The sequence below is a fragment of the Scyliorhinus torazame genome, unplaced genomic scaffold (assembly GCF_047496885.1).
Source record: "Scyliorhinus torazame isolate Kashiwa2021f unplaced genomic scaffold, sScyTor2.1 scaffold_690, whole genome shotgun sequence".
Lineage (NCBI taxonomy): Eukaryota > Metazoa > Chordata > Chondrichthyes > Carcharhiniformes > Scyliorhinidae > Scyliorhinus > Scyliorhinus torazame.
The window spans coordinates 35,836-62,248 of record NW_027308417.1 but is presented as its reverse complement, the minus strand read 5'-3'; the positions used below and the strand labels follow the sequence as shown (position 1 = coordinate 62,248).

At 51.8% G+C, this 26,413-nt stretch overlaps 1 protein-coding gene across 1 annotated transcript in view; it reads left to right on the top strand.

Moving 5' to 3' along the window:
* The window catches only part of LOC140406594 (deaminated glutathione amidase-like), a gene marked incomplete at its 5' end in the record, with an annotated part of 52,786 nt that extends 31,797 nt beyond the window's left edge, over nucleotides 1-20,989 (top strand). Inside the window, 2 exons of the mRNA XM_072494595.1 lie at nucleotides 234-359; nucleotides 20,609-20,989. Of these exons, the coding sequence (XP_072350696.1) occupies nucleotides 234-359; nucleotides 20,609-20,890 (408 nt within the window). The remainder of the gene's footprint in view (nucleotides 1-233; nucleotides 360-20,608) is intronic.
* Between the last annotated feature and the right edge of the window lie 5,424 nt (nucleotides 20,990-26,413).

Sequence of the window (26,413 nt, the reverse complement as noted above, 5' to 3'; positions counted from 1 at the left end):
GCTGTACCTGTCCTGGGAGTGTTTGATGCGGACAGTGTAGAGGGAGATTTACTCTGTTTCTCCCCCCGTGCTGTACCTGTCCTGGGGGTGTTTGATGGGGACAGTGTAGAAGGAACTTTACTCTGTATCTAACCCCGTGCTGTACCTGTCCTGGGATTGTTTGATGGGGACAGTGTAGAGGGAGCTTTACTCTGTATCTAACCCCGTGCTGGAAATTTCCACCCCTGATTTAGGTTGGCCTTGCCATCTGCTATGACCTTCGTTTTCCTGAAATTTCGCTGGCACTGGCTGAAGCAGGAGCTGAAATCTTGACATATCCATCAGCATTCACCGTGAGAACCGGATTAGCTCATTGGGAGGTGAGTTCAATAGTGATTTCAGTGTGTGTGAGCCCGGGTGTGAGGGAACACTCCTTTCATCGTGATTTCAGTTGGTGTGAGCCCGGGTGTGAAGGAACTCTCCTTTAATAGTGATTTAAGTGTGTGTGAGCCCGGGTGTGAAGGAACGCTCCTTTAATAGTGAATTCAGTGTGTGTGAGCCCGGGTGTGAAGGAACACTCCTTTCATAGTGATTTCAGTGTGTGTGACCCCGGGTGTGAGGGAACGCTCCTTTAATAGTGAATTCAGTGTGTGTGAGCCCGGGTGTGAAGGAACACTCCTTTAATAGTGATTTCAGTGTGTGTTATCCCGGGTGTGAAGGAACGCTCCTTTAATAGTGATTTCAGTGTGTGTGTGAGCCCAGGTGTGAAGGAACGCTCCTTTCATAGTGATTTCAGTGTGTGTGAGCCTGGGTGTGAAGGAACGCTCCTTTAATAGTGAATTCAGTGTGTGTGTGAGCCTGGGTGGGTGTGAGGGAACACTCCTTTAATAGTGATTTCAGTGTGTGTGAGCCTGGGTGTGAAGGAACGCTCCTTTAATAGTGATTTCAGTGTGAGTGTGAGCCCAGGTGTGAAGGAACGCTCCTTTAATAGTGATTTCAGTGTGTGTGAGCCCGGGTGTGAAGGAACGCTCCTTTAATAGTGAATTCAGTGTGTGTGTGAGCCTGGGTGGGTGTGAGGGAACACTCCTTTAATAGTGATTTCAGTGTGTGTGTGAGCCCGGGTGTGAAGGAACGCTCCTTTAATAGTGATTTCAGTGTGTGTGAGCCCGGGTGTGAAGGAACACTCCTTTAATAGTGAATTCAGTGTGTGTGTGAGCACGGGTGTTAAGGAACTCTCCTTTAATAGTGATTTCAGTGTGTGTGAGCCTGGGTGTGAAGGAACGCTCCTTTAATAGTGAATTCAGTGTGTGTGTGAGCCCGGGTGTGAAGGAACGCTCCTTTAATAGTGATTTCTGTGTGTGTGAGCCCGGGTGTGAAGGAACACTCCTTTAATAGTGATTTCAGTGTGTGTGGGCCCGGGTGTGCAGGAACGCTCCTTTAATAGTGATTTCAGTGTGTGTGTGAGCCGGGGTGTGAAGGAACACTCCTTTAATAGTGATTTCAGTGTGTGTGAGCCCGGGTGTGAAGGAGCACTCCTTTAATAGTGATTTAAGTGTGTGTGAGCCCGGGTGTGAAGGAGCACTCCTTTAATAGTGATTTCAGTGTGTGTGAGCCTGGGTGTGAAGGAACACTCCTCTAATAGTGATTTCAGTGTGTGTGAGCCCGGGTGTGAAGGAACACTCCTTTAATAGTGATTTCAGTGTGTGTGAGCCCGGGTGTGAAGGAACACTCCTTTAATAGTGAATTCAGTTTGTTTGAGCCCGGGTGTGAAGGAACATTCCTTTAATAGTGATTTCAGTGTGTGTGTGAGCCCGGGTGTGAAGGAACGCTCCTTTAATAGTAATTTCAGTGTGTGTGTGAGCCCGGGTGTGAAGCAACACTCCTTTAATAGTGATTTCAGTGTGTGTGGGCCCGGGTGTGCAGGAACGCTCCTTTAATAGTGATTTCAGTGTGTGTGTGAGCCGGGGTGTGAAGGAACACTCCTTTAATAGTGATTTCAGTGTGTGTGAGCCCGGGTGTGAAGGAGCACTCCTTTAATAGTGATTTAAGTGTGTGTGAGCCCGGGTGTGAAGGAGCACTCCTTTAATAGTGATTTCAGTGTGTGTGAGCCTGGGTGTGAAGGAATGCTCCTTTAATAGTGATTTCAGTGTGTGTGAGCCTGGGTGTGAAGGAACACTCCTTTAATAGTGATTTCATTGTGTGTGAGCCTGGGTGTGAAGGAACACTCCTTTAATAGTGATTTCAGTGTGTGTGAGCCCGGGTGTGAAGGAACACTCCTTTAATAGTGAATTCAGTGTGTTTGAGCCCGGGTGTGAAGGAACATTCCTTTAATAGTGATTTCTCTGTGTGTGTGAGCCCTGGTGTGGAGGAACACTCCTTTAATAGTAATTTCAGTGTGTGTGTGAGCCCGGGTGTGAAGGAACGCTCCTTTAATAGTGATTTCTCTGTGTGTGTGTGAGCCCTGGTGTTGAGGAACATTCCTTTAATAGTGATTTCAGTGTGTGTGTGAGCCCGGGTGTGAAGGAACGCTCCTTTAATAGTGATTTCTCTGTGTGTGTGAGCCCTGGTGTGGAGGAACACTCCTTTAATAGTAATTTCAGTGTGTGTGTGAGCCCGGGTGTGAAGGAACGCTCCGTTAATAGTGATTTCTCTGTGTGTGAGAGCCCTGGTGTGGAGGAACATTCCTTTAATAGTGATTTCAGTGTGTGTGTGAGCCCGGTTGTGAAGGAATGCTCCTTTAATCGTGATTTCAGTGTGTGTGAACCCGGGTGTGAGGAACACTCCTTTAATAGTAATTTCAGTGTGTGTGAGCCTGGGTGTGAAGGAACGCTCCTTTAATAGTGATTTCAGTGTGTGTGAGTCCTGGTGTGAAGGAACACTCCTTTAATAGTGATTTCATTGTGTGTGAGCCTGGGTGTGAAGGAACACTCCTTTAATAGTGAATTCAGTGTGTGTGAGCCCGGGTGTGAAGGAACACTCCTTTAATAGTGAATTCAGTGTGTGTGAGCCCGGGTGTGAAGGAACGCTCCTTTAATAGTGAATTCAGTGTGTGTGAGAGCCTAGGTGTGAGGGGACACTCCTTTAATAGTGATTTCAGTGTGTGAGCCTGGGTGTGAAGGAACACTCCTTTAATAGTGAATTCAGTGTGTGTGTGAGCCTGGGTGTGAGGGAACACTCCTTTAATAGTGATTTCAGTGTGTGAGCCTTGGTGTGAAGGAACACTCCTTTCATAGTGAATTCAGTGTGTGTGAGCCTGGATGTGAAGGAATGCTCCTTTAATAGTGAATTCATTGTGTGTGAGCCCGGGTGTGAAGGAACGCTCCTTTAATAGTGAATTCAGTGTGTGTGTGAGCCTGGGTGTGAGGGAACACTCCTTTAATAGTGAATTCAGTGTGTGTGAGCCCGGGTGTGAAGGAACATTCCTTTAATAGTGATTTCAGTTTGTGTGTGAGCCCGGGTGTGAAGGAACATTCCTTTAATAGTGATTTCAGTGTGTGTGAGCCCTGGTGTGGAGGAACACTCCTTTAATAGTGATTTTAGTTTGTGTGAGCCTGGGTGTGAAGGAACACTCCTTTAATAGTGAATTCAGTGTGTGTGTGAGCCTGGGTGTGAGGGAACACTCCTTTAATAGTGAATTCAGTGTGTGTGAGCCCGGGTGTGAAGGAACACTCCTTTAATAGTGATTTCAGTGTGTGTGTGAGTCCGGGTGTGAAGGAACACTCCATTTATTGTGATTTAAGTGTGTGTGAGCACTGGTGTGGAGGAACACTCCTTTAATAGTGATTTCAGTGTGTGTGAGCCCGGGTGTGAAGGAACACTCCTTTAATAGTGATTTCAGTGTGTGTGAGCCTGGGTGTGAAGGAACACTCCTTTAATAGTGATTTCAGTGTGTGTGACCCTGGGTGTGGAGGAACAGTCCTTTAATAGTGATTTCAGTGTGTGTGAGCCTGGGTGTGAGGAACACTCCTTTAATAGTGATTTCAGTGTGTGTTAGCCTGGGTGTGGAGGAACACTCCTTTAATAGTGATTTCAGTGTGTGTGAGCCCGGGAGTGAAGGAACACTCCTTTAATAGTGATTTCAGTGTGTGTGAGCCTGGGCGTGAAGGAACACTCCTTTAATAGTGATTTCAGTGTGTGTGAGCCCGGGTGTGAGGAACACTCCTTTAATAGTGATTTCAGTGTGTGTGAGCCCGGGTGTGAAGGAACACTCCTTTAATGGTGATTTCAGTGTGTGTGAGCCCGGGTGTGAGGGAACACTCCTTTAATAGTGATTTCTGTGTGTGTGACCCCGGGTGTGGAGGAACACTCCTTTAATAGTGATTTCAGTGTGTGTGAGCCTGGATGTGAAGGAACGCTCCTTTAATAGTGAATTCAGTGTGTGTGAGCCCGGGTGTGAAGGAACACTCATTTAATAGTGATTTCAGTGTGTGTGAGCCCGGGTGTGAGGAACACTCCTTTAATAGTGATTTCTGTGTGTGTGACCCCGGGTGTGGAGGAACACTCCTTTAAAAGTGAATTCAGTGTGTGTGAGCCTGGGTGTGAAGGAACACTCCTTTAATAGTGATTTCAGTGTGTGTGAGCCTGGGTGTGAAGGAACGCTCCTTTAATAGTGATTTCAGTGTGTGTGGGCCTGGGTGTGAGGGAACACTCCTTTAATAGTGATTTCAGTGTGTGAGGGCCTGGGTGTGAGGGAACACTCCTTTAATAGTGATTTCAGTGTGTGTGAGCCCGGGTGTGAAGGAACACTCCTTTAATAGTGATTTCAGTGTGTGTGAGCCCGGGTGTGAAGGAACACTCCTTTAATAGTGATTTCAGTGTGTGTGTGAGCCCGGGTGTGAGGGAACACTCCTTTAATAGTGATTTCAGTGTGTGTGTGAGTCCGGGTGTGAAGGAACACTCCATTTATTGTGATTTCAGTGTGTGAGGGCCTGGTTGTGAGGGAACACTCCTTTAATAGTGATTTCAGTGTGTGTGACCCCGGGTTTGGAGGAACACTCCTTTAATAGTGATTTCAGTGTGTGTGAGCCTGGGTGTGAAGGAACACTCCTTTAATAGTGATTTCAGTGTGTGTGACCCCGGGTGTGGAGGAACACTCCTTTAATAGTGATTTCAGTGTGTGTGAGTCCGGGTGTGAAGGAACACTCCTTTAATAGTGATTTCAGTGTGTGTGTGAGTCCGGGTGTGAAAGAACACTCCATTTATTGTGATTTCAGTGTGTGTGAGCCCTGGTGTGGAGGAACACTCCTTTAATAGTGATTTCAGTGTGTGTGAGCCCGGGTGTGAAGGAACACTCCTTTAATAGTGATTTCAGTGTGTGCGAGCCTGGGTGTGAAGGAACGCTCCTTTAATAGTGATTTCAGTGTGTGTGGGAGCCCGGGTGTGAAGGAACACTCCTTTAATAGTGTTTTCAGTGTGTGTGAGCCCGGGTGTGAAGGAACACTCCTTTAATAGTGATTTCAGTGTGTGTGACCCTGGGTGTGGAGGAACACTCCTTTAATAGTGATTTCAGTGTGTGTGAGCCTGGGTGTGAGGAACACTCCTTTAATAGTGATTTCAGTGTGTGTTAGCCTGGGTGTGGAGGAACACTCGTTTAATAGTGATTTCAGTGTGTGTGAGCCCGGGTGTGAAGGAACACTCCTTTAATAGTGATTTCAGTGTGTGTGAGCCTGGGTGTGAGGGAACACTCCTTTAATAGTGATTTCTGTGTGTGTGACCCCGGGGGTGGAGGAACACTCCTTTAATAGTGATTTCAGTGTGTGTGACCCCGGGGGTGGAGGAACACTCCTTTAATAGTGATTTCAGTGTGTGTGAGCCCGGGTGTGAAGGAACACTCCTTTAATAGTGATTTCAGTGTGTGTGAGCCCGGGTGTGAGGGAACACTCCTTTAATAGTGATTTCTGTGTGTGTGACCCCGGGGGTGGAGGAACACTCCTTTAATAGTGATTTCAGTGTGTGTGAGCCTGGGTGTGAAGGAACGCTCCTTTAATAGTGAATTCAGTGTGTGTGAGCCCGGGTGTGAAGGAACACTCATTTAATAGTGATTTCAGTGTGTGTGAGCCCGGGTGTGAGGAACACTCCTTTAATAGTGATTTCTGTGTGTGTGTGAGCCCTGGTGTGGAGGAACACTCCTTTAATAGTAATTTCAGTGTGTGTGTGAGCCCGGGTGTGAAGGAACGCTCCTTTAATAGTGATTTCTCTGTGTGTGTGTGAGCCCTGGTGTTGAGGAACATTCCTTCAATAGTGATTTCAGTGTGTGTGTGAGCCCGGGTGTGAAGGAACGCTCCTTTAATAGTGATTTCTCTGTGTGTGTGAGCCCTGGTGTGGAGGAACACTCCTTTAATAGTAATTTCAGTGTGTGTGTGAGCCCGGGTGTGAAGGAAAGCTCCGTTAATAGTGATTTCTCTGTGTGTGAGAGCCCTGGTGTGGAGGAACATTCCTTTAATAGTGATTTCAGTGTGTGTGTGAGCCCGGTTGTGAAGGAATGCTCCTTTAATCGTGATTTCAGTGTGTGTGAACCCGGGTGTGAGGAACACTCCTTTAATAGTAATTTCAGTGTGTGTGAGCCTGGGTGTGAAGGAACGCTCCTTTAATAGTGATTTCAGTGTGTGTGAGTCCTGGTGTGAAGGAACACTCCTTTAATAGTGATTTCATTGTGTGTGAGCCTGGATGTGAAGGAACGCTCCTTTAATAGTGATTTCAGTGTGTGTGTGTGAGCCCGGGTGTGAAGGAACACTCCTTTAATAGTGAATTCAGTGTGTGTGAGCCCGGGTGTGAAGGAACGCTCCTTTAATAGTGAATTCAGTGTGTGTGAGAGCCTAGGTGTGAGGGGACACTCCTTTAATAGTGATTTCAGTGTGTGAGCCTGGGTGTGAAGGAACACTCCTTTAATAGTGAATTCAGTGTGTGTGTGAGCCTGGGTGTGAGGGAACACTCCTTTAATAGTGATTTCAGTGTGTGAGCCTTGGTGTGAAGGAACACTCCTTTCATAGTGAATTCAGTGTGTGTGAGCCTGGATGTGAAGGAATGCTCCTTTAATAGTGAATTCATTGTGTGTGAGCCCGGGTGTGAAGGAACGCTCCTTTAATAGTGAATTCAGTGTGTGTGTGAGCCTGGGTGTGAGGGAACACTCCTTTAATAGTGAATTCAGTGTGTGTGAGCCCGGGTGTGAAGGAACATTCCTTTAATAGTGATTTCAGTTTGTGTGTGAGCCCGGGTGTGAAGGAACATTCCTTTAATAGTGATTTCAGTGTGTGTGAGCCCTGGTGTGGAGGAACACTCCTTTAATAGTGATTTTAGTTTGTGTGAGCCTGGGTGTGAAGGAACACTCCTTTAATAGTGAATTCAGTGTGTGTGTGAGCCTGGGTGTGAGGGAACACTCCTTTAATAGTGAATTCAGTGTGTGTGAGCCCGGGTGTGAAGGAACACTCCTTTAATAGTGATTTCAGTGTGTGTGTGAGTCCGGGTGTGAAGGAACACTCCATTTATTGTGATTTAAGTGTGTGTGAGCACTGGTGTGGAGGAACACTCCTTTAATAGTGATTTCAGTGTGTGTGAGCCCGGGTGTGAAGGAACACTCCTTTAATAGTGATTTCAGTGTGTGTGAGCCTGGGTGTGAAGGAACACTCCTTTAATAGTGATTTCAGTGTGTGTGACCCTGGGTGTGGAGGAACACTCCTTTAATAGTGATTTCAGTGTGTGTGAGCCTGGGTGTGAGGAACACTCCTTTAATAGTGATTTCAGTGTGTGTTAGCCTGGGTGTGGAGGAACACTCCTTTAATAGTGATTTCAGTGTGTGTGAGCCCGGGAGTGAAGGAACACTCCTTTAATAGTGATTTCAGTGTGTGTGAGCCTGGGCGTGAAGGAACACTCCTTTAATAGTGATTTCAGTGTGTGTGAGCCCGGGTGTGAGGAACACTCCTTTAATAGTGATTTCAGTGTGTGTGAGCCCGGGTGTGAAGGAACACTCCTTTAATGGTGATTTCAGTGTGTGTGAGCCCGGGTGTGAGGGAACACTCCTTTAATAGTGATTTCTGTGTGTGTGACCCCGGGTGTGGAGGAACACTCCTTTAATAGTGATTTCAGTGTGTGTGAGCCTGGATGTGAAGGAACGCTCCTTTAATAGTGAATTCAGTGTGTGTGAGCCCGGGTGTGAAGGAACACTCATTTAATAGTGATTTCAGTGTGTGTGAGCCCGGGTGTGAGGAACACTCCTTTAATAGTGATTTCTGTGTGTGTGACCCCGGGTGTGGAGGAACACTCCTTTAAAAGTGAATTCAGTGTGTGTGAGCCTGGGTGTGAAGGAACACTCCTTTAATAGTGATTTCAGTGTGTGTGAGCCTGGGTGTGAAGGAACGCTCCTTTAATAGTGATTTCAGTGTGTGTGGGCCTGGGTGTGAGGGAACACTCCTTTAATAGTGATTTCAGTGTGTGAGGGCCTGGGTGTGAGGGAACACTCCTTTAATAGTGATTTCAGTGTGTGTGAGCCCGGGTGTGAAGGAACACGCCTTTAATAGTGATTTCAGTGTGTGTGAGCCCGGGTGTGAAGGAACACTCCTTTAATAGTGATTTCAGTGTGTGTGTGAGCCTGGGTGTGAGGGAACACTCCTTTAATAGTGATTTCAGTGTGTGTGTGAGTCCGGGTGTGAAGGAACACTCCATTTATTGTGATTTCAGTGTGTGAGGGCCTGGTTGTGAGGGAACACTCCTTTAATAGTGATTTCAGTGTGTGTGACCCCGGGTTTGGAGGAACACTCCTTTAATAGTGATTTCAGTGTGTGTGAGCCTGGGTGTGAAGGAACACTCCTTTAATAGTGATTTCAGTGTGTGTGACCCCGGGTGTGGAGGAACACTCCTTTAATAGTGATTTCAGTGTGTGTGAGTCCGGGTGTGAAGGAACACTCCTTTAATAGTGATTTCAGTGTGTGTGTGAGTCCGGGTGTGAAAGAACACTCCATTTATTGTGATTTCAGTGTGTGTGAGCCCTGGTGTGGAGGAACACTCCTTTAATAGTGATTTCAGTGTGTGTGAGCCCGGGTGTGAAGGAACACTCCTTTAATAGTGATTTCAGTGTGTGCGAGCCTGGGTGTGAAGGAACGCTCCTTTAATAGTGATTTCAGTGTGTGTGGGAGCCCGGGTGTGAAGGAACACTCCTTTAATAGTGTTTTCAGTGTGTGTGAGCCCGGGTGTGAAGGAACACTCCTTTAATAGTGATTTCAGTGTGTGTGACCCTGGGTGTGGAGGAACACTCCTTTAATAGTGATTTCAGTGTGTGTGAGCCTGGGTGTGAGGAACACTCCTTTAATAGTGATTTCAGTGTGTGTTAGCCTGGGTGTGGAGGAACACTCCTTTAATAGTGATTTCAGTGTGTGTGAGCCCGGGTGTGAAGGAACACTCCTTTAATAGTGATTTCAGTGTGTGTGAGCCTGGGTGTGAGGGAACACTCCTTTAATAGTGATTTCTGTGTGTGTGACCCCGGGGGTGGAGGAACACTCCTTTAATAGTGATTTCAGTGTGTGTGACCCCGGGGGTGGAGGAACACTCCTTTAATAGTGATTTCAGTGTGTGTGAGCCCGGGTGTGAAGGAACACTCCTTTAATAGTGATTTCAGTGTGTGTGAGCCCGGGTGTGAGGGAACACTCCTTTAATAGTGATTTCTGTGTGTGTGACCCCGGGGGTGGAGGAACACTCCTTTAATAGTGATTTCAGTGTGTGTGAGCCTGGGTGTGAAGGAACGCTCCTTTAATAGTGAATTCAGTGTGTGTGAGCCCGGGTGTGAAGGAACACTCATTTAATAGTGATTTCAGTGTGTGTGAGCCCGGGTGTGAGGAACACTCCTTTAATAGTGATTTCTGTGTGTGTGACCCCGGGTGTGGAGGAACACTCCTTTAATAGTGAATTCAGTGTGTGAGAGCCTGGGTGTGAAGGAACACTCCTTTAATAGTGATTTCAGTGTGTGTGAGCCTGGGTGTGAAGGAACGCTCCTTTAATAGTGATTTCAGTGTGTGTGGGCCTGGGTGTGAGGGAACACTCCTTTAATAGTGATTTCAGTATGTGAGGGCCTGGGTGTGAGGGAACACTCCTTTAATAGTGATTTCAGTGTGTGTGGGAGCCCGGGTGTGAAGGAACACTCCTTTAATAGTGTTTTCAGTGTGTGTGAGCCCGGGTGTGAAGGAACACTCCTTTAATAGTGATTTCAGTGTGTGTGACCCTGGGTGTGGAGGAACACTCCTTTAATACTGATTTCAGTGTGTGTGAGCCTGGGTGTGAGGAACACTCCTTTAATAGTGATTTCAGTGTGTGTTAGCCTGGGTGTGGAGGAACACTCCTTTAATAGTGATTTCAGTGTGTGTGAGCCCGGGTGTGAAGGAACACTCCTTTAATAGTGATTTCAGTGTGTGTGAGCCTGGGTGTGAGGGAACACTCCTTTAATAGTGATTTCTGTGTGTGTGACCCCGGGGGTGGAGGAACACTCCTTTAATAGTGATTTCAGTGTGTGTGACCCCGGGGGTGGAGGAACACTCCTTTAATAGTGATTTCAGTGTGTGTTAGCCTGGGTGTGGAGGAACACTCCTTTAATAGTGATTTCAGTGTGTGTGAGCCCGGGTGTGAAGGAACACTCCTTTAATAGTGATTTCAGTGTGTGTGAGCCCGGGTGTGAGGGAACACTCCTTTAATAGTGATTTCTGTGTGTGTGACCCCGGGGGTGGAGGAACACTCCTTTAATAGTGATTTCAGTGTGTGTGAGCCTGGGTGTGAAGGAACGCTCCTTTAATAGTGAATTCAGTGTGTGTGAGCCCGGGTGTGAAGGAACACTCATTTAATAGTGATTTCAGTGTGTGTGAGCCCGGGTGTGAGGAACACTCCTTTAATAGTGATTTCTGTGTGTGTGACCCCGGGTGTGGAGGAACACTCCTTTAATAGTGAATTCAGTGTGTGAGAGCCTGGGTGTGAAGGAACACTCCTTTAATAGTGATTTCAGTGTGTGTGAGCCTGGGTGTGAAGGAACGCTCCTTTAATAGTGATTTCAGTGTGTGTGGGCCTGGGTGTGAGGGAACACTCCTTTAATAGTGATTTCAGTGTGTGAGGGCCTGGGTGTGAGGGAACACTCCTTTAATAGTGATTTCAGTGTGTGTGAGCCCGGGTGTGAAGGAACACTCCTTTAATAGTGATTTCAGTGTGTGTGAGCCCGGGTGTGAGGGAACACTCCTTTAATAGTGATTTCAGTGTGTGTGTGAGTCCGGGTGTGAAGGAACACTCCATTTATTGTGATTTCAGTGTGTGTGAGCCTGGGTGTGAAGGAACACTCCTTTAATACTGTTTTCAGTGTGTGTGAGCCCGGGTGTGAAGGAACACTCCTTTAATAGTGAATTCAGTGTGTGTGAGATTGGGTGTGAAGGAACGCTCCTTTAATAGTGTTTTCAGTGTGTGTGAGCCCGGGTGTGAAGGAACACTCCTTTAATAGTGATTTCAGTGTGTGCGACCCCGGGTGTGGAGGAACACTCCTTTAATAGTGATTTCAGTGTGTGTGAGCCTGGGTGTGAAGGAACACTCCTTTAATAGTGATTTCAGTGTGTGTGACCCCGGGTGTGGAGGAACAGTCCTTTAATAGTGATTTCAGTGTGTGTGTGAGTCCGGGTGTGAAGGAACACTCCATTTATTGTGATTTCAGTGTGTGTGAACCCTGGTGTGAAGGAACACTCCTTTAATAGTGATTTCAGTGTGTGTGACCCCGGGTGTGGAGGAACACTCCTTTAATAGTGTTTTCAGTGTGTGTGAGCCCGGGTGTGAAGGAACACTCCTTTAATAGTGATTTCAGTGTGTGTGACCCTGGGTGTGGAGGAACACTCCTTTAATAGTGATTTCAGTGTGTGTGAGCCTGGGTGTGAGGAACACTCCTTTAATAGTGATTTCAGTGTGTGTGAGCCTGGGTGTGAAGGAACACTCCTTTAATAGTGATTTCAGTGTGTGTGACCCAGGGTGTGGAGGAACAGTCCTTTAATAGTGAATTCAGTGTGTGTGTGAGTCCGGGTGTGATGGAACACTCCTTTAATAGTGATTTCAGTGTGTGTGATCCTGGGTGTGAAGGAACAGTCCTTTAATAGTGATTTCAGTGTGTGTGAGCCCGGGTGTGAAGGAACACTCCTTTAATAGTGATTTCAGTGTGTGTGAGCCTGGGTGTGAAGGAACACTCCTTTAATAGTGATTTCTGTGTGTGTGACCCCGGGTGTGAAGGAACACTCCTTTAATAGTGATTTCAGTGTGTGTGAGCCCGGGTGTGAAGGAACACTCCTTTAATAGTGATTTCAGTGTGTGTGAGCCTGGGTGTGAAGGAACGCTCCTTTAATAGAGATTTCAGTGTGTGTGAGCCCGGGCGTGAAGGAACGCTCCTTTAATAGTGATTTCAGTGTGGGTGAGCCTGGGTGTGAAGGAACACTCCTTTAATAGTGATTTCAGTGTGTGTGAGCCTGGGTGTGAAGGAACGCTCCTTTAATAGTGATTTCAGTGTGTGTGAGCCCGGGTGTGAAGGAACACTCCTTTAATAGTGATTTCAGTGTGTGTGACCCCGGGTGTGAGGAACACTCCTTTAATAGTGATTTCAGTGTGTGTGAGCCCGGGTGTGAGGAACACTCCTTTAATAGTGATTTCTGTGTGCGTGACCCCGGGTGTGGAGGAACACTCCTTTAATAGTGATTTCAGTGTGTGTGAGCCCGGGTGTGAAGGAACACTCCTTTACTAGTGATTTCAGCGTGTGTGAGCCCGGGTGTGAGGAACACTCCTTTAATAGTGATTTCAGTGTGTGTGAGCCCGGGTGTGAGGAACACTCCTTTAATAGTGATTTCTGTGTGTGTGACCCTAGGTGTGGAGGAACACTCCTTTAATAGTGATTTCAGTGTGTGTGAGCCCGGGTGTGAAGGAACACTCTTTTAATAGTGATTTCAGTGTGTGTGAGCCCGGGTGTGAAGGAACGCTCCTTTAATAGTGATTTCAGTGTGTGTGAGCCCGGGTGTGAAGGAACACTCCTTTAATAGTGATTTCAGTGTGTGAGAGCCCGGGTGTGAAGGAACGCTCCTTTAATAGTGATTTCAGTGTGTGTGAGCCCGGGTGTGAGGAACACTCCTTTAATAGTGATTTCTGTGTGTGTGACCCCGGGTGTGGAGGAACACTCCTTTAATAGTGAATTCAGTGTGTGTGAGCCTGGGTGTGAAGGAACGCTCCTTTAATAGTGATTTCAGTGTGTGTGTGAGCCTGGGTGTGAGGGAACGCTCCTTTAATAGTGATTTCAGTGTGTGTGAGCCCGGGTGTGAAGGAACACTCCTTTAATAGTGATTTCAGTGTGTGTGAGCCCGGGTGTGAAGGAACAGTCCTTTAATAGTGATTTCAGTGTGTGTGAGCCCGGGAGTGAAGGAACACTCCTTTAATAGTGATTTCAGTGTGTGTGAGCCCGGGTGTGAAGGAACACTCCTTTAATAGTGATTTCAGTGTGTGAGGGCCTGGGTGTGAGGGAACACTCCTTTAATAGTGATTTCAGTGTGTGTGAGCCCGGGTGTGAGGGAACACTCCTTCAATAGTGATTTCATTGTGTGTGAGCCCGGGTGTGAAGGAACGCTCCTTTAATAGTGAATTCAGTGTGTGTGTGAGCCCGGGTGTGAAGGAACGCTCCTTTAATAGTGATTTCAGTGTGTGTGAGCCCGGGTGTGAAGGAACGCTCCTTTAATAGTGAATTCAGTGTGTGTGTGAGCCCGGGTGTGAAGGAACACTCCTTTAATAGTGATTTCAGTGTGTGTGTGAGCCCGGGTGTGAAGGAACGCTCCTTTAATAGTGATCTGTGTGTGTGAGCCTGGGTGTGAAGAAATACTCCTTTAATAGTGAATTCAGTGTGTGTGTGAGCCCGGGTGTGAGGGAACACTCCTTTAATAGTGAATTCAGTGTGTGTGAGCCCGGGTGTGAAGGAACGCTCCTTTAATAGTGATTTCAGTGTGTGTGAGCCCGGGTGTGAGGGAACACTCCTTTAATAGTGAATTCAGTGTGTGTGTGAGTCCGGGTGTGAAGGAACACTCCATTTATTGTGATTTCAGTGTGTGTGAGCCTGGGTGTGAAGGAACACTCCTTTAATAGTGTTTTCAGTGTGTGTGAGCCCGGGTGTGAAGGAACACTCCTTTAATAGTGAATTCAGTGTGTGTGAGATTGGGTGTGAAGGAACGCTCCTTTAATAGTGTTTTCAGTGTGTGTGAGCCCGGGTGTGAAGGAACACTCCTTTAATAGTGATTTCAGTGTGTGCGACCCCGGGTGTGGAGGAACACTCCTTTAATAGTGATTTCAGTGTGTGTGAGCCTGGGTGTGAAGGAACACTCCTTTAATAGTGATTTCAGTGTGTGTGACCCCGGGTGTGGAGGAACAGTCCTTTAATAGTGATTTCAGTGTGTGTGTGAGTCCGGGTGTGAAGGAACACTCCATTTATTGTGATTTCAGTGTGTGTGAGCCCGTGTGTGAAGGAACACTCCTTTAATAGTGATTTCAGTGTGTGTGACCCCGGGTGTGGAGGAACACTCCTTTAATAGTGTTTTCAGTGTGTGTGAGCCCGGGTGTGAAGGAACACTCCTTTAATAGTGATTTCAGTGTGTGTGACCCCGGGTGTGGAGGAACACTCCTTTAATAGTGATTTCAGTGTGTGTGAGGCTGGGTGTGAGGAACACTCCTTTAATAGTGATTTCAGTGTGTGTGACCCCGGGTGTGGAGGAACAGTCCTTTAATAGTGAATTCAGTGTGTGTGTGAGTCCGGGTGTGATGGAACACTCCTTTAATAGTGATTTCAGTGTGTGTGAGCCCGGGTGTGAGGAACACTCCTTTAATAGTGATTTCAGTGTGTGTGATCCTGGGTGTGAAGGAACAGTCCTTTAATAGTGATTTCAGTGTGTGTGAGCCCGGGTGTGAGGAACACTCCTTTAATAGTGATTTCAGTGTGTGAGAGCCTGGGTGTGAGGAACACTCCTTTAATAGTGATTTCAGTGTGTGTGATCCTGGGTGTGAAGGAACAGTCCTTTAATAGTGATTTCAGTGTGTGTGAGCCCGGGTGTGAAGGAACACTCCTTTAATAGTGATTTCAGTGTGTGTGAGCCTGGGTGTGAAGGAACACTCCTTTAATAGTGATTTCTGTGTGTGTGACCCCGGGTGTGAAGGAACACTCCTTTAATAGTGATTTCAGTGTGTGTGAGCCCGGGTGTGAAGGAACGCTCCTTTAATAGTGATTTCAGTGTGTGTGAGCCTGGGTGTGAAGGAACGCTCCTTTAATAGTGATTTCAGTGTGTGTGAGCCCGGGTGTGAAGGAACGCTCCTTTAATAGTGATTTCAGTGTGTGTGAGCCTGGGTGTGAAGGAACGCTCCTTTAATAGTGATTTCAGTGTGTGTGAGCCCGGGTGTGAAGGAACACTCCTTTAATAGAGATTTCAGTGTGTGTGAGCCCGGGTGTGAGGAACACTCCTTTAATAGTGATTTCAGTGTGTGTGAGCCCGGGTGTGAGGAACACTCCTTTAATAGTGATTTCTGTGTGTGTGACCCCGGGTGTGGAGGAACACTCCTTTAATAGTGATTTCAGTGTGTGTGAGTCCGGGTGTGAAGGAACACTCCTTTAATAGTGATTTCAGTGTGTGTGAGCCCGGGTGTGAGGAACACTCCTTTAATAGTGATTTCAGTGTGTGTGAGCCCGGGTGTGAGGAACACTCCTTTAATAGTGATTTCTGTGTGTGTGACCCCGGGTGTGGAGGAACACTCCTTTAATAGTGATTTCAGTGTGTGTGAGCCCGGGTGTGAAGGAACACTCCTTTAATAGTGATTTCAGTGTGTGTGAGCCCGGGTGTGAAGGAACGCTCCTTTAATAGTGATTTCAGTGTGTGTGAGCCCGGGTGTGAAGGAACACTCCTTTAATAGTGATTTCAGTGTGTGAGAGCCCGGGTGTGAAGGAACACTCCTTTAATAGTGATTTCAGTGTGTGTGAGCCCGGGTTTGAGGAACACTCCTTTAATAGTGATTTCTGTGTGTGTGACCCCGGGTGTGGAGGAACACTCCTTTAATAGTGAATTCAGTGTGTGTGAGCCTGGGTGTGAAGGAACGCTCCTTTAATAGTGATTTCAGTGTGTGTGTGAGCCTGGGTGTGAGGGAACGCTCCTTTAATAGTGATTTCAGTGTGTGTGAGCCCGGGTGTGAAGGAACACTCCTTTAATAGTGATTTCAGTGTGTGTGAGCCTGGGTGTGAAGGAACACTCCTATAATAGTGATTTCAGTGTGTGTGAGCCCGGGTGTGAAGGAACACTCCTTTAATAGTGATTTCAGTGTGTGTGAGCCCGGGAGTGAAGGAACACTCCTTTAATAGTGATTTCAGTGTGTGTGAGCCCGGGTGTGAAGGAACACTCCTTTAATAGTGATTTCAGTGTGTGAGGGCCTGGGTGTGAGGGAACACTCCTTTAATAGTGATTTCAGTGTGTGTGAACCCGGGTGTGAGGGAACACTCCTTTAATAGTGTTTTCAGTGTGTGTGAGCCCGGGTGTGAAGGAACGCTCCTTTAATAGTGAATTCAGTGTGTGTGTGAGCCTGGGTGTGAAGGAACGCTCCTTTAACAGTGAATTCAGTGTGTGTGAGCCCGGGTGTGAAGGAACACTCCTTTAATAGTGATTTCAGTGTGTGTGAGCCCGGGTGTGAAGGAACGCTCCTTTAATAGTGATTTCAGTGTGTGTGAGCCCGGGTGTGAAGGAGCACTCCTTTAATAGTGATTTCAGTGTGTGAGGGCCTGGGTGTGAAGGAACACTCCTTTAATAGTGAATTCAGTGTGTGTGAGCCCGGGTGTGAAGGAACACTCCTTTAATAGTGATTTCAGTGTGTGTGAGCCCGGGTGTGAAGGAACACTCCTTTAATAGTGATTTCAGTGTGTGTGAGCCTGGGTGTGAAGGAACACTCCTTTAATAGTGATTTCAGTGTGTGAGCCTGGGTGTGAAGGAACACTCCTTTAATAGTGATTTCAGTGTGTGTGAGCCTGGGTGTGAGGGAACGTTCCTTTAATAGTGATTTCAGTGTGTGTGAGCCCAGGTGTGAGGAACTCTCCTTTAATAGTGATTTCAGTGTGTGTGAGCCTGGGTGTGAAGGAACACTCCTTTAATAGTGATTTCAGTGTGTGAGCCTGGGTGTGAGGGAACGTTCCTTTAATAGTGATTTCAGTGTGTGAGCCTGGGTGTGAAGGAACACTCCTTTAATAGTGATTTCAGTGTGTGAGCCTGGGTGTGAGGGAACGTTCCTTTAATAGTGATTTCAGTGTGTGAGCCTGGGTGTGAGGGAACGTTCCTTTAATAGTGATTTCAGTGTGTGTGAGCCCGGGTGTGAAGGAACACTCCTTTAATAGTGATTTCAGTGTGTGAGCCTGGGTGTGAAGGAACACTCCTTTAATAGTGATTTCAGTGTGTGAGCCTGGGTGTGAGGGAACGTTCCTTTAATAGTGATTTCAGTGTGTGTGAGCCCAGGTGTGAGGAACTCTCCTTTAATAGTGATTTCAGTGTGTGTGAGCCCGGGTGTGAGGGAACACTCCTTTAATAGTGATTTCAGTGTGTGTGAGCCCGGGTGTGAGGGAACACTCCTTTAATCGTGATTTCAGTGTGTGTGAGCCCGGGTGTGAAGGAACACTCCTTTAATAGTGATTTCAGTGTGTGTGAGCCTGGGTGTGAGGAACACTCCTTTAATAGTGATTTCAGTGTGTGTGTGAGCCCAGGTGTGAGGGAACACTCCTTTAATAGTGATTTCAGTGTGTGTGAGCCTGGGTGTGAGGGAACACTCCTTTAATAGTGATTTCAGTGTGTGTTAGCCTGGGTGTGGAGGAACACTCCTTTAATAGTGATTTCAGTGTGTGTGAGCCTGGGTGTGAGGGAACACTCCTTTAATAGTGATTTCAGTGTGTGTGAGCCCAGGTGTGAGGAACTCTCCTTTAATAGTGATTTCAGTGTGCGTGAGCCCGGGTGTGAGGGAACACTCCTTTAATAGTGATTTCAGTGTGTGTGAGCCCAGGTGTGAGGAACTCTCCTTTAATAGTGATTTCAGTGTGTGTGCGAGCCCGGGTGTGAGGGAACACTCCTTTAATAGTGATTTCAGTGTGTGTGAGCCCAGGTGTGAGGAACTCTCCTTTAATAGTGATTTCAGTGTGCGTGAGCCCGGGTGTGAGGGAACACTCCTTTAATAGTGATTTCAGTGTGTGTGAGCCCAGGTGTGAGGAACTCTCCTTTAATAGTGATTTCATTGTGTGTGAGCCTGGGTGTGAGGGAACACTCCTTTAATAGTGATTTCAGTGTGTGTGAGCCCAGGTGTGAGGAACTCTCCTTTAATAGTGATTTCATTGTGTGTGAGCCCGGGTGTGAAGGAACACTCCTTTAATAGTGATTTCAGTGTGTGTGAGCCCAGGTGTGAGGAACTCTCCTTTAATAGTGATTTCAGTGTGTGTGCGAGCCCGGGTGTGAGGGAACACTCCTTTAATAGTGATTTCAGTGTGTGTGAGCCCAGGTGTGAGGAACTCTCCTTTAATAGTGATTTCAGTGTGTGTGCGAGCCCGGGTGTGAGGGAACACTCCTTTAATAGTGATTTCAGTGTGTGTGAGCCCGGGTGTGAAGGAACTCTCCTTTAATAGTGATTTCAGTGTGTGTGCGAGCCCGGGTGTGAGGGAACACTCCTTTAATAGTGATTTCAGTGTGTGTGAGCCCAGGTGTGAGGAACTCTCCTTTAATAGTGATTTCAGTGTGCGTGAGCCCGGGTGTGAGGGAACACTCCTTTAATAGTGATTTCAGTGTGTGTGAGCCCAGGTGTGAGGAACTCTCCTTTAATAGTGATTTCAGTGTGCGAGCCCGGGTGTGAGGGAACACTCCTTTAATAGTGATTTCAGTGTGTGTGTGAGCCTGGGTGTGAAGGAGCACTCCTTTAATAGTGATTTCAGTGTGTGTGCCTGGGTGTGAAGGAACACTCCTTTAACAGTGATTTCAGTGTGTGTGACCCCGGGTGTGAAGGAACACTCCTTTAATAGTGATTTCAGTGTGTGTGAGCCCGGGTGTGAAGGAACACTCCTTTAATAGTGATTTCAGTGTGTGTGAGCCCGGGTGTGAAGGAACGCTCCTTTAATAGTGATTTCAGTGTGTGTGAGCCCGGGTGTGAAGGAACGCTCCTTTAATAGTGATTTCAGTGTGTGTGAGCCCGGGTGTGAAGGAACACTCCTTTAATAGTGATTTCAGTGTGTGTGAGCCCAGGTGTGAGGAACTCTCCTTTAATAGTGATTTCAGTGTGCGTGAGCCCGGGTGTGAGGGAACACTCCTTTAATAGTGATTTCAGTGTGTGTGAGCCCAGGTGTGAGGAACTCTCCTTTAATAGTGATTTCAGTGTGTGTGCGAGCCCGGGTGTGAGGGAACACTCCTTTAATAGTGATTTCAGTGTGTGTGAGCCCAGGTGTGAGGAACTCTCCTTTAATAGTGATTTCAGTGTGCGTGAGCCCGGGTGTGAGGGAACACTCCTTTAATAGTGATTTCAGTGTGTGTGAGCCCAGGTGTGAGGAACTCTCCTTTAATAGTGATTTCATTGTGTGTGAGCCTGGGTGTGAGGGAACACTCCTTTAATAGTGATTTCAGTGTGTGTGAGCCCAGGTGTGAGGAACTCTCCTTTAATAGTGATTTCATTGTGTGTGAGCCCGGGTGTGAAGGAACACTCCTTTAATAGTGATTTCAGTGTGTGTGAGCCCAGGTGTGAGGAACTCTCCTTTAATAGTGATTTCAGTGTGTGTGCGAGCCCGGGTGTGAGGGAACACTCCTTTAATAGTGATTTCAGTGTGTGTGAGCCCAGGTGTGAGGAACTCTCCTTTAATAGTGATTTCAGTGTGTGTGCGAGCCCGGGTGTGAGGGAACACTCCTTTAATAGTGATTTCAGTGTGTGTGAGCCCGGGTGTGAAGGAACTCTCCTTTAATAGTGATTTCAGTGTGTGTGCGAGCCCGGGTGTGAGGGAACACTCCTTTAATAGTGATTTCAGTGTGTGTGAGCCCAGGTGTGAGGAACTCTCCTTTAATAGTGATTTCAGTGTGCGTGAGCCCGGGTGTGAGGGAACACTCCTTTAATAGTGATTTCAGTGTGTGTGAGCCCAGGTGTGAGGAACTCTCCTTTAATAGTGATTTCAGTGTGCGAGCCCGGGTGTGAGGGAACACTCCTTTAATAGTGATTTCAGTGTGTGTGTGAGCCTGGGTGTGAAGGAGCACTCCTTTAATAGTGATTTCAGTGTGTGTGCCTGGGTGTGAAGGAACACTCCTTTAACAGTGATTTCAGTGTGTGTGACCCCGGGTGTGAAGGAACACTCCTTTAATAGTGATTTCAGTGTGTGTGAGCCCGGGTGTGAAGGAACACTCCTTTAATAGTGATTTCAGTGTGTGTGAGCCCGGGTGTGAAGGAACGCTCCTTTAATAGTGATTTCAGTGTGTGTGAGCCCGGGTGTGAAGGAACGCTCCTTTAATAGTGATTTCAGTGTGTGTGAGCCCGGGTGTGAAGGAACACTCCTTTAATAGTGATTATAGAGGGCACAAGCTTGTGTCTGTGTGTCTCCCCCGGATTTACGAGCTCCGTCTCTCTGCAGCCTCTCCTGCGAGCCCGGGCCATCGAGACTCAGAGTTACGTTGTGGCGGCAGCACAGACTGGGAAACACAACGACCACCGCGCGTCCTACGGCCACACGATGGTGGTGGATCCCTGGGGGACTGTAGCTGCTCAGTGTAACGTGGGTCGCGACATTTGCTATGCGGAGATCAACCTGGACTATCTGCGGGAAATCAGACAGGACATGCCGGTCCGCAGCCACCGCAGGAATGATTTGTATGCGAATGTCACTCTCCAGCTGCCGAACGTTGCAGATCATTGACCTGAGAGTATCGAGACAGCCTGAACCTTTGGCTGTCGCTCAATGTTCACCATTGCAATTATTGTATCAAAATCTATAAATATATCCATTTCAGTTGAACGTTTACCCGTGTGTCTGTTTGTGGACGTATGAAGCACTCTGACTCACTGTTTTTCCCTCACTCGCGCTCTCCCTTTCTCTCCCTCTCTAGCGTTCTCTCTCTCTCTCTGCTGCTCTCTCTCACTTTGCCGCACTCTTATTCACACTCTCTCTGCGGCTCTCTACCTCTCTCACGGCTCTCTCTCACTCTCTCTCTCCCGTGCGCTTTCTTGTTCTGCCGCACTCTTCATTATCTGGCCCGCGCTCTCATTTTTTCTGCAGCGCGCTCTCTCTCTCTCTGCTGTGCTCTTTCTCCCTCTGCCAGACTCTCTCTGTCTCTGCCGTGCTCTCTCTTTTTCTGCCTCTGCCGTGCTCTCTCTCTCTTGCGCGCGCTCACTCTCTGCCGCGTCTCTCACTCGCTCTGCCGGGCTACCTCTCTCTGCCGTGCGCTCTCTCTGTCGGGTGCTGTCTGCCGCGCGCTCTCTGCCGTGCGCTCTCTCTTTGCTGCGCGCTCTCTCTCTGCCGCGCGCTCACTCTCTGCCGCGCGCTCTCTCTGCCGGGCGCTCTCTCTCTGCCGCGCGCTCACTGGCGCGTGCTCTCTCTCTGCCGCGCGCTCTCTCTCTGCCGCGCGCTCTCTCTCTGCCGCGCGCTCTCTCTGTCGGGTGCTGTATGCCGCGCGCTCTCTGCCGTGCGCTCTCTCTTTGCTGCGCGCTCTCTCTCTGCCGCGCGCTCTCTGGCGCGTGCTCTCTCTCTGCCGCGCGCTCTCTCTCTGCCGCGCGCTCTCTCTCTGCCTCGCGCTCTCTGCCGCTTTCTCTCTCTCTGCCGCGCACACTCTCTGCCGTGCGCTCTCTCTCTGCCGTGCTCTCTCTGCCGCGCACTCTCTCTGCTGCGCGCACTCTCTGCCGTGCCCTCTCTCCCTGCTGCACGCTCTCTGCCAGGTGCGGTCTGCCGCACGCTCTCTCTCTGCCGCGGGCGCTCTCTCCCCCTCTGCTGCGTGCTCTCCCCCCTCTGCCACTCTCTCCCCCTCTGCCGCTCGCTCTCCCCTCTGCCGCTCGCTCTCCCCTCTGCCGCTCTCTCTCCCCTCTGCTACGCTCTCTCTCCCCCTCTGCCACACGCTCTCCTCCTCTGCCGCTCGCTCTCTCCCCCTCTGCCGTGCTTTCTCTCCCCCTCTGCCACACGCTCTCCTCCTCTGCCGCCCGCTCTCTCGCCCTCTGCCGTGCTTTCTCTCCCCCTCTGCCACACGCTCTCCCCCCTCTGCCGCTCGCTCTCTCTCCCCCTCTGCCGCTCTCTCTCTCTCCCCCTCTGCCGCTCGCTCTCTCTCCCCCTCTGCCGCTCGCTCTCTCACCCCCTCTGCCGCTCGCTCTCTCTCCCCCTCTGCCGCTCGCTCTCTCCTCCTCTGCCGCTCGCTCTCTCCTCCTCTGCCGCTCGCTCTCTCCCCCCTCTGCCGCCCGCTCTCTCCCCCTCTGCCGTGCTTTCTCTCCCCCTCTGCCACACGCTCTCCCCCCTCTGCCGCTCGCTCTCTCTCCCCCTCTGCCGCTCGCTCTCTCACCCCCTCTGCCGCTCGCTCTCTCTCCCCCTCTGTCGCTCGCTCTCTCCCCCTCTGCCGCTCGCTCTCTCCCCCTCTGCCGCTCGCTCTCTTCCCCTCTGCCGCTCGCTCTCTCCCCCTCTGCCGCTCGCTCTCTCCCCCTCTGCCGCTCGCTCTCTCCCCCTCTGCCGCTCGCTCTCTCCCCCTCTGCCGCTCGCTCTCTCACCCTCTGCCGTTCGCTCTCTCTCCCCCTCTGCCGCTCGCTCTCTCCCCCTCTGCCGCTCGCTCTCTCCCCCTCTGCCGCTCGCTCTCTCCCCCTCTGCCGTTCGCTCTCTCTCCCCCTCTGCCGTTCGCTCTCTCTCCCCCTCTGCCGCTCGCTCTCCCCCTCTGCCGCTTGCTCTCCCCCTCTGCCGCTCGCTCTCTCTCCCCCTCTGCCGCTCGCTTTCTCCCCCTCTGCGGCTTGCTCTCTCTCCCCCTCTGCCGCTCCATCTCTCCCCCTCTGCCGCTCGCTCTCTCCCCCTCTGCCGCTCGCTCTCTCCCCCTCTGCCGCTCGCTCTCTCTCCCCCTCTGCCGCTCTCCCCCTCTGCTGCTCGCTCTCTCCCCCTCTGCTGCTCGCTCTCTCTCCCCCTCTGCCACACGCTCTCTCCCCCTCTGCCGCTCGCTCTCTCCACCTCTGTCGCTCGCTCTCTCTCCCCCTCTGCCGCTCGCTCTCTCCCCCTCTGCCGCTCGCTCTCTCCCCCTCTGCCGCTCGCTCTCTCCCCCTCTGCCGCTCGCTCTCTCCCCCTCTGCCGCTCGCTCTCTCCCCCTCTGTCGCTCGCTCTCCCCCCTCTGCCGCTCGCTCTCCCCCTCTGTCGCTCGCTCTCCCCTCTCTGCCGCTCGCTCACTCTCCCTCTCTGCCGCTCTCTCTCTCCCCCTCTGCCGCTCGCTCTCTCTGCCGCTCGCTCTCTCCCCCTCTGCCGCTCGCTCTCTCTCCCCCACTGCCGCTCGCTCTCTCCCCCTCTGCCGCTCGCTCTCTCCCCCTCTGTCGCTCGCTCTCTCTCCCCCTCTGCCGCTCGCTCTCTCCCCCTCTGCCGCTCGCTCTCTCCCCCTCTGTCGCTCGCTCTCCCCCTCTGCCGCTCGCTCTCTCCCACTCTGTCGCTCGCTCTCCCCCCTCTGCCGCTCGCTCTCTCTCCCTCTCTGCCGCTCTCTCTCTCCCCCTCTGCCGCTCGCTCTGTCCCCCTCTGCCGCTCGCTCTCTCTCCCCCTCTGCCGCTCCATCTCTCCCCCTCTGCCGCTCGCTCTCTCCCCCTCTGCCGCTCGCTCTCTCCCCCTCTGCCGCTCGCTCTCTCTCCCCCTCTGCCGCTCGCTCTCTCTCCCCCTCTGCCGCTCGCTCTCTCCCCCTCTGCCGCTCGCTCTCTCCCCCTCTGTCGCTCGCTCTCCCCCCTCTGCCGCTCGCTCTCTCCCCCTCTGCCGCTCGCTCTCTCCACCTCTGCCACACGCTCTCCCCCCTCTGCCGCACGCTCTCCCCCCTCTGCCACACTCTCTCCCCCCTCTGCCACACGCTCTCCCCCCTCTGCCGCTCGCTCTCTCCACCTCTGCCGCGCTCTCTCCCCCTCTGCCGCTCGCTCTCTCCCCCTCTGCCGCTCGCTCTCTCCACCTCTGCCGCTCGCTCTCTTCCCCCTCTGCCGCTCGCTCTCTCCCCCTCTGCCGCTCGCTCTCTCCCCCTCTGCCGCTCGCTCTCTCCCCCTCTGCCGCTCGCTCTCCCCCTCTGCCGCTCGCTCTCCACCTCTGCCGCTCGCTCTCTCTCCACCTCTGCCGCTCGCTCACTCCCCCTCTGCCGCTCGCTCTCTCCCCCTCTGCCGCTCGCTCTCTCCTCATCTGCCGCTCGCTCTCTCTCCCCCTCTGCCGCTCGCTCTCTCCCTCTCTGCCGCTCGCTCTCTCTCCCCCTCTGCCGCTCGCTCTCTCTCCCCCTCTGCCGCTCGCTCTCTCTCCCCCTCTGCCGCTCGCTCTCTCTCCCCCTCTGCCGCTCGCTCTCTCTCCCCCTCTGCCGCTCGCTCTCTCTCCCCCTCTGCCGCTCGCTCTCTCTCGCCCTCTGCCGCTCGCTCTCTCGCCCTCTGCAGCTCGCTCTCTCTCATCTGCCGCTCGCTCTCTCCCCCTCTGTCGCTCGCTCTCTCTCCCCCTCTGCCGCTCGCTCTCTCCCCCTCTGCCGCTCGCTCTCTCCCCCTCTGTCGCTCGCTCTCCCCCTCTGCCGCTCGCTCTCTCCCACTCTGTCGCTCGCTCTCCCCCCTCTGCCGCTCGCTCTCTCTCCCTCTCTGCCGCTCTCTCTCTCCCCCTCTGCCGCTCGCTCTGTCCCCCTCTGCCGCTCGCTCTCTCTCCCCCTCTGCCGCTCCATCTCTCCCACTCTGTCGCTCGCTCTCCCCCCTCTGCCGCTCGCTCTCTCTCCCTCTCTGCCGCTCTCTCTCTCCCCCTCTGCCGCTCGCTCTGTCCCCCTCTGCCGCTCGCTCTCTCTCCCCCTCTGCCGCTCCATCTCTCCCCCTCTGCCGCTCGCTCTCTCCCCCTCTGCCGCTCGCTCTCTCCCCCTCTGCCGCTCGCTCTCTCTCCCCCTCTGCCGCTCGCTCTCTCTCCCCCTCTGCCGCTCGCTCTCTCCCCCTCTGCCGCTCGCTCTCTCCCCCTCTGTCGCTCGCTCTCCCCCCTCTGCCGCTCGCTCTCTCCCCCTCTGCCGCTCGCTCTCTCCACCTCTGCCACACGCTCTCCCCCCTCTGCCGCACGCTCTCCCCCCTCTGCCACACTCTCTCCCCCCTCTGCCACACGCTCTCCCCCCTCTGCCGCTCGCTCTCTCCACCTCTGCCGCGCTCTCTCCCCCTCTGCCGCTCGCTCTCTCCCCCTCTGCCGCTCGCTCTCTCCACCTCTGCCGCTCGCTCTCTTCCCCCTCTGCCGCTCGCTCTCTCCCCCTCTGCCGCTCGCTCTCTCCCCCTCTGCCGCTCGCTCTCCACCTCTGCCGCTCGCTCTCCCCCTCTGCCGCTCGCTCTCCACCTCTGCCGCTCGCTCTCTCTCCACCTCTGCCGCTCGCTCACTCCCCCTCTGCCGCTCGCTCTCTCCCCCTCTGCCGCTCGCTCTCTCCTCATCTGCCGCTCGCTCTCTCTCCCCCTCTGCCGCTCGCTCTCTCCCCCTCTGCCGCTCGCTCTCTCTCCCCCTCTGCCGCTCGCTCTCTCTCCCCCTCTGCCGCTCGCTCTCTCTCCCCCTCTGCCGCTCGCTCTCTCTCCCCCTCTGCCGCTCGCTCTCTCTCCCCCTCTGCCGCTCGCTCTCTCTCGCCCTCTGCCGCTCGCTCTCTCGCCCTCTGCAGCTCGCTCTCTCTCATCTGCCGCTCGCGCTCTCCCTCTCTGCCGCTCGCTCTCTCTCCCCCTCTGCCGCTCGCTCTCTCTCCCTCTGCCGCTCGCTCTCTCTCCCCCTCTGCCACACACTCTCCCCCCTCTGCCACACGCTCTCCCCCCTCTGCCACACGCTCTCCCCCTCTGCCACACGCTCTCCCCCCTCTGCCGCACGCTCTCCCCCCTCTGCCGCACGCTCTCCCCCCTCTGCCGCACGCTCTCCCCCCTCTGCCACACGCTCTCCCCCCTCTGCCACACGCTCTCCCCCTCTGCCACACGCTATCCCCCTCTGCCGCTCGCTCTCTCCACCTCTGCCACACGCTCTCCCCCCTCTGCCGCACGCTCTCCCCCCTCTGCCACACTCTCTCCCCCCTCTGCCACACGCTCTCCCCCCTCTGCCGCTCGCTCTCTCCACCTCTGCCGCGCTCTCTCCCCCTCTGCCGCTCGCTCTCTCCCCCTCTGCCGCTCGCTCTCTCCCCCTCTGCCGCTCGCTCTCTCCACCTCTGCCGCTCGCTCTCTCCACCTCTGCCGCTCGCTCTCTCCCCCTCTGCCGCTCGCTCTCCACCTCTGCCGC